Raw genomic sequence first — 15,160 nt, 5'->3', positions numbered from 1 at the left:
CATCACTAAATGTTTTAAAATAGCCAATAATCAGGGCTGATCATTTCCTGTCAAAAAGGGGTGTAAAAACGTGTTGGACAATGAGCCTACAAATTGTGCTGTGTGTTAAAGAAAATGTCTCTTGTGTGTAATTACTTTGAACTGTCGACAATTACAGAACAGAGTAGCAGTTTGTAAGCTTTGCACTGCTAGATTATAACGAGGTGAAACTACCATTTTTACTTTGAACACAGCTAATCTGATTGCGCTTCTTAAAGCTCGACGCAGCAAGCAATATGATAAGTTTGTTAAAGCCACATGGAACATGGAAGACATGTAGAGAGAGAGAATAAATCCATTTACATTTCCTTTGAAGTTGTGTAATTAATAGAGCTGTCAAAGTTAACACGTTAATGCATGTGATTAATTAAGTTTAACACGTTCATTTTCTTAATCGCGATTAACGCATTTACCGTTAATAAAGCATAAACCAGCATAAACACTTGTTGGAAAGGCGGAACCTTTGCGATGTGTCCGCCCGGAGTCATTACACTGATACACACACACCTCAAACACACACACACACACACAAACAACAGCTGTGTCAGTGACTAATTGATGGGGAAAAGACCTCTTAACGCTATTTGTGCAAAACCCAGATGGGATAAATCAAGTACTTTGCAGCCTCTGTAAGGCACAATTTAATCACCACAGAAGCACATCAAGTCTTAACTATCACAAATATGCAGAATGAGACTTTTGCAAGCGCTTTTCATGTGGAGTTCAAAGCGGCACTCGACACTGGCGTTGATGCTTTGACTAAAATCATGAACAAGGCTCACGGTTGCTGTAACAAAGCAGATAGCCACAGTCTGCTGGCTGATTAATATTGTGGAGGATGAGAGTTTAAGAGATTTAATGACCATTGCAATGAATATACAACCTATGTGGAGACTAGTTCTTTTAATTAGTCAAACTCCAATGGAAGGTCAAGTCTACTGCACATTTTGGCAAATAAAGTCAGTCATCCAGCTATTCCATGCATACTGTGCACAGTATACATGATGCATACTGCAAAAATAGTGTTAGTACTATGATTAATATGCTATTCCCAGAGTCTGTTCCTTTTTGTTACACATGAATGTAACACATAGATCTCTATCTTTCTGTCTCCCAGCGTCTCTGTTGAAGTTGTGGTACAGGGAGCTTGAGGAGCCAGTAATTCCTCAGAGTTTCTATAAGCAGTGTATCAGTCACTATGAAGATCCTGATGCTGCCATTAGTGTGGTTCAGTCGCTACCAGAGCTCAACAGACTAGTGCTCTGCTACTTCATCAACTTTTTACAGGTAATTCCCTTCAATGTTAACATAGCATTGCGATCTTATACACAGTAACAACAAATATCTAAATGCCATGTTTTGCTTGTCCCAGGTCTTTGCCCAGCCAGTGAATGTGAGTAGGACTAAGATGGATGTGAATAATTTGGCAATGGTCATGGCTCCAAACTGCCTGCGCTGTCAGTCTGATGATCCTCGAATCATCTTCGAAAATACTCGGAAAGAGATGTCCTTTCTCCGTATACTTATTGTCCACCTGGACACCAGCTTCATCAAGGGCATAATCTGACCCCTCAGACTCAAATCCTCTGCTAAAACTGTGGAATGAATCATCCAGGAGATGATTCGAATCAGGATATTCTTCTACTCAGAGAATCATTCTCGTCTTCAAGTTTCACAATATTAGTTCCACTGACTTTTGGAATACACCTCAAATCTGGACTTGGCTCAAAATGATCATCCTAAACGTAATCTTCTTTGAGAAAACTACTCTTTTTGGAGCCTGTATAAACTGAATCAATTTACTAAGTTTGATTCCATGTTGCAAAGATCAAAGACATGGTTATGATACAAGACTTAATGATACAAGATAAAGTCTTGCATAAAAAATAACACAAAATGCATTACCTTTGTTTTCTTGGGTTTGTTTTTTCTTCTATCTTTTGTATTAATTAGAGGGGAAATACATCCTTTGGACAATCATAATCTTTTCCTTTCAGTCCCAATACCCTACATGCAATATGATCTGCAGTGTATTTCCTTAATTTAATATGGTATAAGTGTTCTGATTATTTAATAGCAACTATTTGTGAGCTTAAGAATGAGTGTTTGGGGGGTGGGGGGGGATTATAGCCTTCGGTTTTGTGTATAAGCCTACAATCAAGCTCAGGAGGTGACATTTCAGAGCAATGAATAGAATGGCTCTAAAAAATACTTAGCATAGTGGTCAGTGTTTGGGGTCTGGCACCCTACATGGGTCCTGATGGTGTTTCTTGGTTTTCGAACAAGTTTTCACTGATGTTAAAGAGTGCGTGTGTGAAGTGCCCATGTAAACACACTAAACTATCTGTGTGTCTGCATTGCAATAAGCCCCAAATGGAAGGGTACCATGAGCCAAAGTTAGAAGAGTGTTTTTCTACTGTCACAACTGTAGTTTTCAATCATCTCTCCTGTTCCCATTTGAAAATGCAAAACTGAGTTTCCAGAAGTTGGCTGGCTATGTCAATATAGTTAGTCCAGAAACATACTACATGCAAGCACACAAATGCAGATGTGAATGTTAAGTCAACAAATTGCAAACGTGTGGTATCATTGTACATACTTTAGTGTGAAGTGCGTAATGACACTAGCATTAGAAAACGGAATTGCAAAAAAAAAAATTCAAACAGGTTTCCCAAACACTCCCCATCTGTCAGGTAGTCTCATCCCAAACTCACACCATGGGTTTAGCTAATGTTGCTTTGTCAGGCTGTTAAGGATGCTCTAACAAAATGTTTACACTTTTCGGGGAAATCAACCTACGATTAGCTTAGTTGTGTCTGCATATGAAGTGAGCTAGTATGCTTTACAATGGTAATGTCAAACATCAGTACTCAAGGGGCGATAGAGTTACCTTGAAATGACTGTACCAGTAAACCGAATGTGTTACTATTTGGTAGCGGTTGACCGATTAATCTGTGTTGCTGTAAGTGCAGTGTAGTTCTAGTGGGAAGACTCGCAGCTGTACATCATCGCACCATTAGCTAGGTGACTCCTAGCCAATCATGCGTCAGCCATTGCTTGATAAGTATGCTTACAATCACATTGATGTTTCAATGTGCCAACACGGCAACCTCCACCACCCCACTGGCACTAGTTGAGTCCCGTCCTGCACGGGGGCAGGCTCCTTGCCCCTGCCTCCTATCTCTGGCAGGATCTGACATTCCGAGTACAACTTCTTCGGACCGCCAGACGGGGCTTACGCCAAAGAGAGACATTACATTCCTGTTTTATATTCATCAAATAAATGTAATCTTAAACTTTACTCAAGTCTGCGAGTCTTCCTGTTGGAACTATTGGTTATTGGAAAAAATGAACAGCAATAGTTCGCCAATAGTTACCCCCCCCCCGTGGATGGGGTTGTAAAGTTCTAAAGTATGGCCATGATGTATTCTGGGCTTGTTTATTGTTAAATGTCTGCGTTATGAACCAAATCGTATTTTCTTCTGGTTAATATTGGTATTTTGGTTGCGCATCTGGGAGTTCATCCAATTTGAACTCTTGTTTCCTCTATGCCAGTGCAGTAGGATAAGACTTAAGAACTTATTTAACACATTAAATAAATCGATTTTAAAAACTATTGGCTGATTAATCGGTTATCGGCTTTTTCCACAAACTTAGTTATCGGTATCTAAGAAATCCAACATCGGTCGACCTTTACTATTAAGGTATCTCGCTATAAACATGTCGAGAGTTGAACTAACTTGCTCAGCAAGATATTGTTCAAACTGTTGCTCCAAAACTGTCCGTAGAAGACGGTTCACCTTGCAGCAATCCATTCCGATATATTTTCGAACGCAACATGTTTAATTGAGCTTGTGTAGCTAGAAGTATTTGCGTTCATGCACTAGCGTAGAGTGTATTTCAGCCTTTACCATTATCACTGGTACCTTTTGCCACCAAATTGAAACCAATAAATTGTTTTTCTACGCGTTTTTGGTATATGAACTCATCTGAAAATTCCATTTTTGATGGTTCACTCAAAACTGAACTACCATGATTCATCCCTGATACAAAATAAAAATAAAATTTGCTATTGATATAAAGTGGGATCTGCAATCAGCTCTGCCTCTGCTTTTGTACAGTATATAGACCCCTCATCTGATGAATAGTTGTGTTATAAAGCTGAATGAATGGTGAAAATAAGTGAGCTATTTGATTTGAGACTCTGAATGGGAGTGTTTAGTCCTCTCCTGTTGCACTTCCCCCTCAGTTACTTTCTCCCAACTGTGGGTCCTCATGATCTTGGCAGAGTCTGATATTCATCCTGCACTCTTACTGTAAATGCTCCTTAAGGATTCTGTGTCTTATTTGCTCTGGCCCTCAAATAATGACTGACTTAGTTTCATAAAGAACTCTGAAAGAATAAAATTTGTACATTTGTATAATTGAACAAAATCTGTCCTCCAATTTCTGTCTCTATCCATGACTCACAGAAAAATGATGTACTTTGCATGTAAAATCAGATTCCATGTAGTCCATAACAATACACACAATCTCAGAAAGAACTAGAAAAACTCAATTTAGTGCAGTAACAATTATAATTTATTCTAACTGTATGTGGAAACACACATTTACACAGCAAGGTGATTCAGAATGCATGCTCCATATTTGTATGTCCACCTAATAGGCAAATAAAGACTGACTGTCAAGAAGGGAAAATATTCTTAGTAAGACCTCTACTGGCCTCTTGTGGCAACATCTCCTTGTGCATGTCTCTCTGATCTTTGGATATGCCCATTATTATCTATAATAAGAAATCTATAATCTATACAATCCAGACCATGACACAATCACCATGCTTGATGCTATATTTGCACCAAATGTAGCACTGCTTTCAGGCCAACAAGCTTAACTTTTATAGTCTCTTTAGACTGCATTTGTCTTTTTTAAAAAGTCAGGTTTTATCAAATGGCTTCAAGCTAACTCAAGCTGTGACATAATGTTGGTGACAAAATGGCTTCCCTCAAGCCACTCTCCCATAGACAGTGAATCTGTGAATGCTAAAGCGAACTAAAGGTCTGTGAACAGTTTCACATCTGCAATTCTTTCAGTATTTGGCCTATTTGTCAGCTCTTACCTGTGAGTCCATTGCCCTTTGTTCTATTTGGTAGTACTCTAATCTTAATAGTGTTTGGGTTGTCATAATTTTTTCCCATTTTGTTTCAATGGAGTCTATTTTCCAAGGAAAATTTAAATCTTGATTTTTATTTTTATTTTTTATTTTATTTTTATTTATTTATTTATTTATTTATTTTTGTTGCTTTTTCAGATGTTTCCTCCCTATAACAAGTACACACAAAGTAAGTGATATTTATTGTACAATAAATGTTTTGGTCCAAATCTATTACTTTAAGAAGAAAAAAAAATTTTTTTAATACACTCTTTATTTATATTTCAGTAATACTTGTTTCATTAGTTAAAGGTGCGCTCAGTAACTTTTGTCTCTGTGTTATCTTGGACTTACACTGACACCTAGCGGCTTGGATGCAGCATAATTTAAAATCAATAGTTTTCAGTTTCAGATATCATTGTAGAAATGTAGTATTTACAGTCAGCCATGATTACTTTAATCAATGAGTGAAAGTGTCAAATAACAGGACGGTTACTGAGATTACGTGAGTAATATTCGGCTGATCATCACCCCCATGTGCGGACCCTCTCCATGTAGAATAAAACAGCTTTTATAAGATTACAGATATGACTGAGGTCTTCATTTTAATGTAAGTGCTCATGATTTCCTACATATATTGCAAAATTACAATTAATGTTTTTTAGGAGTTAAACTTTTTTGAGGAAAAAATTACTGAGTGCACCTTTAATAACATTAGTTAACATGAACTAATGAACTTTAACAGCATTTATTAATCTTAGTTAATGTTTATTTCAACATATAGTAATATGTGTTTTTAAATCAGAAGTTATGCTAACATTAGTTAATGCATTATAAACTAACATGAACTAACAATGAACAACTATATTTATATTAACTAGCATTAACAATGATTAATAAATGTTGTCAAAAATATATTGTTCATTTTTAGTTCAGGATACCTAATGCATTTACTATTGTTAACGAATGGAAACTTATTGTAAAGTGTTACCGAGATTATGAAGTAAAATTATTTTTATTATTATTTTTTATGAAACAAAATTCAAGGTGGTGTAACTGTCCTTAGTAATAAAGAAAAAGTCTAATTAAATGGTTGAAAATAAATACTTTTTACACCATAAATTGTTTTTGGACTTTCATTTGAAGATAATGACTAATGCGTTGTTAATACAATATATTAAAATACTTTCACTTCACTTCATATAAGACCAACTTGAATACAAATATTACATTCAAAGGATCATTTCTAAAGTTTTTATCTCAACTATAGGCTAAGTAATTAAAATCTTGGCTTCCTGTCAGTTTCATTTCATTTTCTGTACGTGACATTTTGTATAATTATTAAATTAACAACCAGTGCTGTTTCATGAGAGTTCAAATGAAACAGATGTTTTGAGATATATTTATACATGTATATTTATAAATGTATACATTTATATTTAAAAATGTTTCTGTTATAGATTGAGTATTGTTCTGTTTAAAAAAAATCTTATATACTGAATGTCTAAAACTTCAAGTTACTGTGAGAAATTGGAAAGACAGAAGAATATGGTCATGTTATGAGGAAACTTCCAGTAACTGATCCAGACGGTGAAAATTCTATCCGCGCATGCGCAGACAGACTCCACCTCGTGAGCGCCACCGGCCTCACTGCTCGCGCCGCCTCACCGGAGAAAACAAACTGCGTGGATGCGCACTCGAAGCATGCGGCTTCAGGCTCTCTTCAAGCACTTGGATTTGCATTCTTTACTATCGGAATACATTTATCAGGAACAAGGTATGCGACGCTGAGATAATGCATTGCAAAAACAAGCAATTATTCTAGACGATATGTTTGTTGTTATTTTGAAATGGTATAATGTTTATGTGATGATGCTGTTCTGTTAAAACGAAACTTGCCTCCATGCATTTGTTCCTCCGTTTGATGCTAGCCGGACACATGAAAGTGATTTTGAGAAATAGTGCATTATGGAAAAGTGTTGGCAGTAACAGTTTAAGACATTACGTAGATTGCGATAAATGCATGATTAGGCTTCTTCGATAGCTAGAGGACTTTTGTTCGAGTTGTCCTTTATTCCCGTGTCATAATTATGAGAGCACCATGCAGCAAGGAGTAGGCCGAGAGGAGGCCGCTGAGAATCATTGTTTGATTGACAGGTGCGTAACCCAATCAGAACGCTGGGATCCGCGTCAGTCAGTGGTTGAACTAATCACAGAGTTTGCTGTTGTTGAGCGCCGTAGAGGAGCAGTGAACAATGTAATGTCAAAACAGCCCTATAAATGCCAAGAACATTGCTTAACCTCTCAAAGTAAAGTTCAACACATTGTTATGATATGCAGAGAGTATTGCAGACTATTTCGTTTGTCTGTTATCTAGAACGATACACAGCAGTTCGCTGACAACGTTTCACCCACGTTTTCTTCACATGCGAAGTGGAGAAAAAGTCAATAGCCTGATTTCACGTGGACCTTTGTGAAATATAGAAAGGTCATTCGCTTTAATAATTTCTCCCCTCTATCCGTAAATCGCATACCTTCAATCACTGTCATGTTTTTGTAACAAATGCGACTCGCTATGGCAGGGATGAGCCGCTGGCCTGACAAGGTAAACAACGAGGAGGAAACGTAGTGCGCGTCAGGCGCGCGCTCAGCCTCCGGTCGGTGCGCGAGACCGTTAAGTGGGTCGGCTCGAGGGTTTGTGAATGCATTGAATTAACCTAATGTGCTGGGTTTCCATGATTATGACGTATTAAATGTATGGACCCCTAAAGGGGCATTTCTGTCTGCCCACGAGGACGGACACGAGCTCGGGGGTTGCGCGCGCAGCACAGGCGGGTTTATGAAGACAGCGAGTTACGAAACTTCAGCGACGTGTTTGATGACGTGCTTTCATTTGATGGTGATGATGAAGACCCGTTATGATGAAGAGTGGATGTCAGTCTTTAATCTGAAACATTTAAACAGGATTATTATTTCTTAGGAATCTTGTGTGCAAGAATTGTACTTTTTTATTATTATTATTCTTTCCACTTTTGACAGCAAAATCTTAAGATTTCAGATTCATTTTTAGATTTAATTTTGAATGCTTTTTTTTTTTCACGCTACCAGCCAAGTGAAAGTGGATGTAGGTTCACAGCGAGTGAGATGAGCAGAGTTCACAGTTTTCATGATTGCTTAGAACTACAGAATTCCCATGGATTTGCAGTGGAAATCCAGTAATGCATTCATTATTTCATGTTAAAGGAGATCATTCAAGAATCAAATCATGGTTACACTTTATTTTACAGTGTCTGTGGTAAATGTAGTAGCCAGCATGTCATTATAAATATTTACCATAGCAATAACAATAGCAATATATTGCTATTAGTGGTGCACCAATCAGGAAATTTGAGGCCCATACAGATCCAGATTTTTAAAAAGTGCTCTTTGCCACACTTTTTCAAGTTATATGCTGCAGTTAGAAGTTTATGCCCCACACAGTAAAATTGCATTACATTAATTGTGAATTGCTAACATTTATTTGCATTGAAAACAGTTATTAATAGTTCTGTTGTCAATATCAAAGGTCACTGTGCACATCACACACACCAGAGATACATTAAAAAATAAGAAATATATATCCATTACAAGCTCCAAAGCTGCTCAGATGAGAAATCATTAGTTCCTATGATTTGTTTACCTCCTTTGGCATTTTGTTGTAACACAAATAACTAATTATTAAGCAAATGCGTGAAGACGCGGTGCCATTATTGAAGGTTAAACTGTTATTTCTGTTATTAGTGGTATTGCAACCAACATTAATCTGATTTAAATTGGGATCCTCTCAGAATAGCGCTGGGATGAGTGACTGATGAGATATTGACCCCGTTTACACCTGGTATTAAGATGCGTTTTGGATGATCCGATCACATGTGGTCAGGTGAGACACATCGCTGTTTACACCTGGTCACTTAAATGTGTCTCCTGTGACCACTCGTGTTCAGATTTGGAGGTGAGGGTCTCTGTTTCATGACGACACACATCATTCACTATGTCAGTGTGTTACTGAATGATAATAAAGCGCAACAAAGTCAGAGAAGACAAAGAAAGTGCATAAAAAGACAGCAGGATTTTTCTCCCTGATACGGTTGAAATTTAATCTAAGCACAAGCGCAACATGTCAAGCTGAATTGTCCGTTATTTTAGTGGATTGCCTGTATAAAACGGAGCTTTGTGTGTTTGTGCTTCCTGTTAGTGGTGATATCAGATAGACACGCTAAAGAAGGTCCATGAAGCTCTCGTATTTGTGTATGTGTCTGCTTTTTTAATTTTCCAATCAGACGGTTATTTCCTTTTAAAGCTGCCAGTAAACAGCAAAGTTTAAACTCTTGTTTTAATGCGGCGGTTGATTGACAGCTGGGGGGTGGAGTTTCACTGCTGCTGGGACGCATACAGGACGGATTAGCGTTTACGCCTCAAATAGTGTTGTCACGGTACCAAAATGTCAGTAGTTGGTACCGACACCAGTGAAATTTCACGGTTCTCGTTTAGGGCTGAAACGATTAGTCGACATTATCGGTGTCGTCGACAATAATAAAAAAATTGTCGACAAAAAATGTTGTTGCCAAATAGTCGTGTGATGTCATTTAATGTAACATGAGATCACATTAAACTCTAATGATGACGCGTGAGAGCAGCACTGCGGTTTGCGCCTGACTGAGGAGATGAAGAATTACACAGCTCACAGTCCAGATGCACTCCAGTCTTTCACAGCTTCAGGTGATGTAGATCGCAAAGTATGAAGGAATTATAATGCAAAAATACAAAATAAGTCAATACAGAAGCACTCTCGTTGTGAAATAAATGGAGCTGGAGCTGCCGCTCCGCTGAAGCAAAACTTGTGTTTTGAGCAGCTTTAAAGGAAACACCCCGGAGTTACATCTTAAATACAGTTATATTTAATGCGTTACAGCTTTATTAAAGTTCAAATCATAAGGAAGCAGATCATGTAAATAACTACAAACTCCAAAACTGGCATTTGTCTGTGCGGTCAGTGCCTCTTTAATAAGTTGTGCGAATGTCCCGATCTAAGGGGGACAGATTGAAACTGCACCCGGTTGAGGCACACTCTGTCACGGGTACGCTCGTCCCTAAGGCGCAATTGCTGCAGCTAGATTATAACGTGATGGCTCACGACTTATTGAATCATAATATATGTCACTGTGTATTTCTTATCGTGAAGAAAATTGGCAATACGCAGCTTTATTAATAAGAGAGAGGTTTTTTTTTGTGAGTTAAAGATAGATTGAATTGAACAGAAAGGTGAGAGAAGGTAGTCTTTACCCCATTTTACATGGCAACAAAATACGTTTTTGATTTGTTTTTGTTTTGGCTTGTTTTCCAATATAAATATCTAAAACTTCTTTAAAACAACATACATTTTCTTTAGCAGCTATACTGCAGAAGAAAAAATTATTATATGAGAATGTTATATTATTGAATATAATATTAAAAATACAAATATTAAAAAAAATATCTAAAAATCCAAAAAAAAAAAAAAAAGATGCATTCACCTGAGAAGCAGCATATAAGATATTTAGACTTGCTTTTAGAGAATAGATCTTGAATATAAGTATATTTTGTCTTTACTGCACTTGCAGAAGTATAACCAAGTGAAAAAATACACTTATATACAAAATACACTTTCCGGCCAGAGAATGTAACCACGAATGTGTGCGGAGAGACTGGTTAATGGCGTCTGCCTTTTTAACGCGTGTCTCCACTGGTACGATAACTTAGGGACAAAGCTGAGCTCTATCGGCAAGTTGTCTGTTCATCAAATGTGTGTGGGGGTATGTTTGTGCAGGGTCGTGTGTGTGTGCATTTAGTATGAGAGAGATAGAACAGAGTGACGGCACCGAAGCCAGTTTTAGCGATTGTGGGAGAAAGGCAACCGTTAGTTTTATCACTCAGAGACACGGTGAACGGCACATAATCCGTCTGCCGTGGTCGTTGGTTCTTCAGTGGATAAACTCAGTGTGCTGTCTCACCCGCGAAGGTGGAAATGCACAAACAGCCCAATGTGGTTGGACGACAACACCGCAAATCTCATTCGTGGTAACAGTAGTTACAGTAATACCTTGAGAATTATTAGCAGCAAGCGGACTCTGCGGTCCGTAAACTGTACAAGCAACAACCTTGATGCACAAGAATATCACACTATAATAATCTATCTCTGCCCAGACGTAAACCTCTTACTCGAGTCGCGTGAGGACGTGGGTAGAACGTGTGTTCGTCCGTCGTTTGACTCCGACTCGGTTCTTCGATGCTTGGGTGCTGACGGGAGGCTGTTTCCTCGCTCTGACGGCGGATGGTACGGCGGCTGATTCTTGGCGGGTTGGTGGAGATATCAGCAAAGTCGACTCGGTTGAAGAAGGAAGAGAAATTTTCATTCTTCACTTCTGCAGGCAAAAGGGTGAGACGCAGATTGCTCAGTGGTCTCCTTTGGATCCATTAGCGTGCTCAGTGGAACATGGAGAAATCACGACTCGTCCAGTGAGATGGAGATTGTATGGCCAAAGTTCAGGTACGTACGTTACTTCCTTGGGCAACAAGGCTACACCTGGGAGCAGCAGGGCTGCAACTAGACGCGGCACATACTGTCTCTGGAAGCAAGGCATTGGAGAAATCTCTGGGGTTTTATACTCTCGATGACATCATGGTTGAGGGACATGATGTGCGTTTCATCCAATAGGAGTTGAGAGTTTTATCCTTCAGAATTTCACACCTAGGTGTAAAGTGAGAAGGCTTGATGGGATCTGTAGTCTGTTTGGACACTGTTTGATTTTGGCGGCTGATTCTGTGTTATCAGGCTTTGAGTGATCCTGCAGGCCTCAGTCAGGCTTTATGACTGTGTGTAGGCTTGCCTTTGTCTCCTATCTGAGCACATGAGGCCCAACATTGCTTACTGTTCTGTATACGGGAGTAAAGAGTACGTCGCTTATACAGTGCATGTAAACGGGAACGCTGCTTTCTCGCAATACGCCGCTTCTCTCAATAAGCTTTCTGGTGTTCATGTAAATGTAGTCAATGTATGCTTCAAGGGCTCATTAATCAGAGTAGCAGTGTATGTGTGATTCCCTACGTGCTGCAAAAAATTTGGCCCTGAATCTAGGCACGATCTGCCGATCACAGATTTAAGACGAAGATCGGCCGATTTAAATCCATGGCCGATCAATCGGTGCACCCCTATTTGCTATTATACTGATTAGCAGCTCTACAAAATAATTACACATGTAGTACAGGTAGTTAATTATTATTAATCAAATTATCCATGCAAATACACAAACATGGTCACTGTGAATTCAAGTGTGACCGAAAAAGTGGTTGTATGATTCATTAAAAATTGTATTGGTCAAGCATTGATTTGAATTTTGTAGTTTTGGTCTGGTTTTTAAAATATAGGCTAATTGGATGAATATGCAGTAAATGTACTCTACATACATTTAGTAGAGATGCACAATAAAGACATTTTGTCCAATAACAATAGCCAGTAAGCTTTTTTATATTATGGCAAATATTATAAATCTGTTCTGTTATGCATGAGAGTATGCATGTTTTTTTTGTTTTTTTAAATAACAGTAATGCTCTGATCAAAATTGTTACATGCTTAAAGTAAAATTAGGCATTGAAATCTTTAGTACATTTAGTACAAATTAAGAAAAAAAAACTCTACTGTTTCTGAGACTAATATGGTCACCATCATACATTGCATCCCTAATATTTAGACATTTAGACTTTAGTATGACTGTTTGTTTACGAGCATCTTGATAAGGTTGTGCCATCCATGACAGTTGCTTCTGACCTCATGATGTGGGCACAACTTATGCATGTCTTCCCTGATTTCTAGGTTGGTGAGCAGTTGTGAACAGCATGTCAAAGACCCCTCCTCACAGGCGTGGGATCACATTCGAGGTGGGAGCGCAGCTGGAGGCTCGGGACAGCCTGAAGAACTGGTCAGTGTCTCTCCTCTGCTTCCGTTCATTCATTCTTTTATCGACCCTGATTGGAATTCAAATGCTTTACTCCCTCTCATAGTGCAACATCTGAGCCACCGGTTCTATTCCATTGCTTACATAAAAAAAAAAAAAAAAAAGGGTGCATTTTGCTTACTTAAAATTAGGGCTGGGTATTTATACAGGTTTCACAATTTATTTTAATATTTTCAGCAAATAACAAACATATACTGTACATTTTAAAAATTTTATTGTATCATTAGTTTTGGACATTTTGGTCATTTAAAAGAATGTACAAATCCATGTATTCCATCAATAAATGTCTTGAAATTGCATATACAGTAGGGATGTCCCGATACAATTTTTTTTGAGAATGAGTATGAGGACCGATGCTTACTTTCTGATACTCGCTGATACTGAGTCCTTTACCTGTTTTTATTTTCTTCTGAAATTCATATGAACATTTATTTCAATTTTATCGTCAAAATGGTGTTTAAATAAATTAAAATTTTAATCAAATGAAAATATAACAATGAATTAATTTTAATTTAATACAATGTTGTATAAATTTTTTTTATCAAATGAAGTAGGACCGCTTAATTAATCGAAATATAATTGAAATCGCGATATGACCTCGTGCGATTAAGTAAAATAAATAAATAATTAGTCAGCTCGCTTCAAAGTTTATTTGCACTGCTCTGTCCATCTATATTAAGTTAGAGCATCATTACAGTGTTTTCAGAGTGGTTCTGTGCTCCACAACTCCATCTCATGCTTAGTCACAGAATAAGCGCTTTATTTACACTAAAACGTCTTGCTTGAAGCGGTTTTTATTATCATCTGTGGTAGGGGCATCTCAGTCTCCCCCAGGCATAAGTATCATAATAATAACGCAGAATACAAGATGGGATATAATTCAAACATCTTTATTAAATGATTGCTGAGCAAACAGTATTAGCACCTGTAGAGTCCAGAAACATTCCTCCATTCTCCTGTCATCTGTACAAGAGATTGTGTTGCCCTTATTACACTCCCAGTGGCAATAAGTGAAAGCGGAACTGATATTACCAACATCCAACAAAATGAAAATCTATATAAAATGTTTAAACACTATAATGTAATGCATTGGTAAATGAAATATAATAAAATAATAAATAAAAATTAAATGAAATGGTGAAAAACTAACCAAAATTTCACTAAGTTTAATTGCAACAATGTGTTATCAGTTCAACTCTGTGACATTAAGCCAAATTTTTTAGGGCTATCTTATATATAGTAGAGAATATTTTTTTATGAGCCTACTTGTTTTTAAGGCCAAGAGTAGAGTAAACTTTAATATTTTGTTTATTTAATCATTCAACCAACAGTAATTTTGACAGCACAAACTAGGCAACAACTATGGTATTATCAACAGGGAATTTCAGTTCACAGTGATATTGAGCAGAAAGCTTACATATAACCAGTCTTGACAGAGCTGCTGATAAAAAGTTAAATGATGAAAAGAAAATTGGAGATCGGTATACGATGTTAAAATCCTGATTGGAGCATCCTTAATATTCAAGTTGACTGGGTTTCAAAAACTAATGATGATGATTTGTGGGCTGAGACCCTATCACAAAATGGACAAAAACAGGTACACGGTGGATGGGTACAATTTGAATATGAAGAAGACAATGTTTTTTCTTTGTTTCACTGTTTATATATGTATTTGTTTGTGGGTGTTCTCATCAAAAAGTTCTCATTTTGGTTCTTTTTAAGAGGATTCAAGTGTGAAAACAGCATTTTGGCAGTTGAACATGTGAAAAACATGAACACTTTTTTTATTATCATAATCGCAGTTCAAATCGCAATATTTTTCAAAATAATTGCAATATGACTTTTTGTCCAAATCGTGCAGCTCTAAAATGAAGTGCTTGTATACAGAACTTCACAGCATTGGAGTTTTATTTTGTCAAATAAAGTGCTGCATAACTGAGCA

General features: G+C 37.5%; 2 protein-coding genes across 7 annotated transcripts in view; both read left to right on the top strand.

Annotated features, from left to right (window-relative positions):
* arhgap46b (Rho GTPase activating protein 46b) overlaps positions 1 to 4,473 on the top strand; it is a 156,817-nt gene extending 152,344 nt beyond the window's left edge. For all 5 annotated transcript variants that reach the window (XM_051661790.1, XM_051661791.1, XM_051661794.1 and 2 more), the window contains 2 exons: positions 1,157 to 1,326; positions 1,412 to 4,473. In XM_051661790.1, the coding sequence (XP_051517750.1) occupies positions 1,157 to 1,326; positions 1,412 to 1,606 (365 nt within the window). In that variant the 3' untranslated portion in view covers positions 1,607 to 4,473. The remainder of the gene's footprint in view (positions 1 to 1,156; positions 1,327 to 1,411) is intronic.
* Positions 4,474 to 6,814: 2,341 nt separating this feature from the next.
* LOC127419948 (PHD finger protein 20-like) overlaps positions 6,815 to 15,160 on the top strand; it is a 38,274-nt gene continuing 29,928 nt past the window's right edge. For both annotated transcript variants that reach the window (XM_051661804.1, XM_051661803.1), the window contains exons 1-2: positions 6,815 to 6,965; positions 13,077 to 13,182. In XM_051661804.1, coding sequence (XP_051517764.1) covers positions 13,100 to 13,182 — 83 coding nt within the window. In that variant the 5' untranslated portion in view covers positions 6,815 to 6,965; positions 13,077 to 13,099. The remainder of the gene's footprint in view (positions 6,966 to 13,076; positions 13,183 to 15,160) is intronic.

Source organism: Myxocyprinus asiaticus, chromosome 29 (assembly GCF_019703515.2).
Source record: "Myxocyprinus asiaticus isolate MX2 ecotype Aquarium Trade chromosome 29, UBuf_Myxa_2, whole genome shotgun sequence".
In the NCBI taxonomy this organism is placed as follows: Eukaryota; Metazoa; Chordata; class Actinopteri; order Cypriniformes; family Catostomidae; genus Myxocyprinus; species Myxocyprinus asiaticus.
The sequence above is the reverse complement of the archived record's forward strand: the minus strand, read 5'-3'. Positions and strand labels throughout refer to the sequence as shown.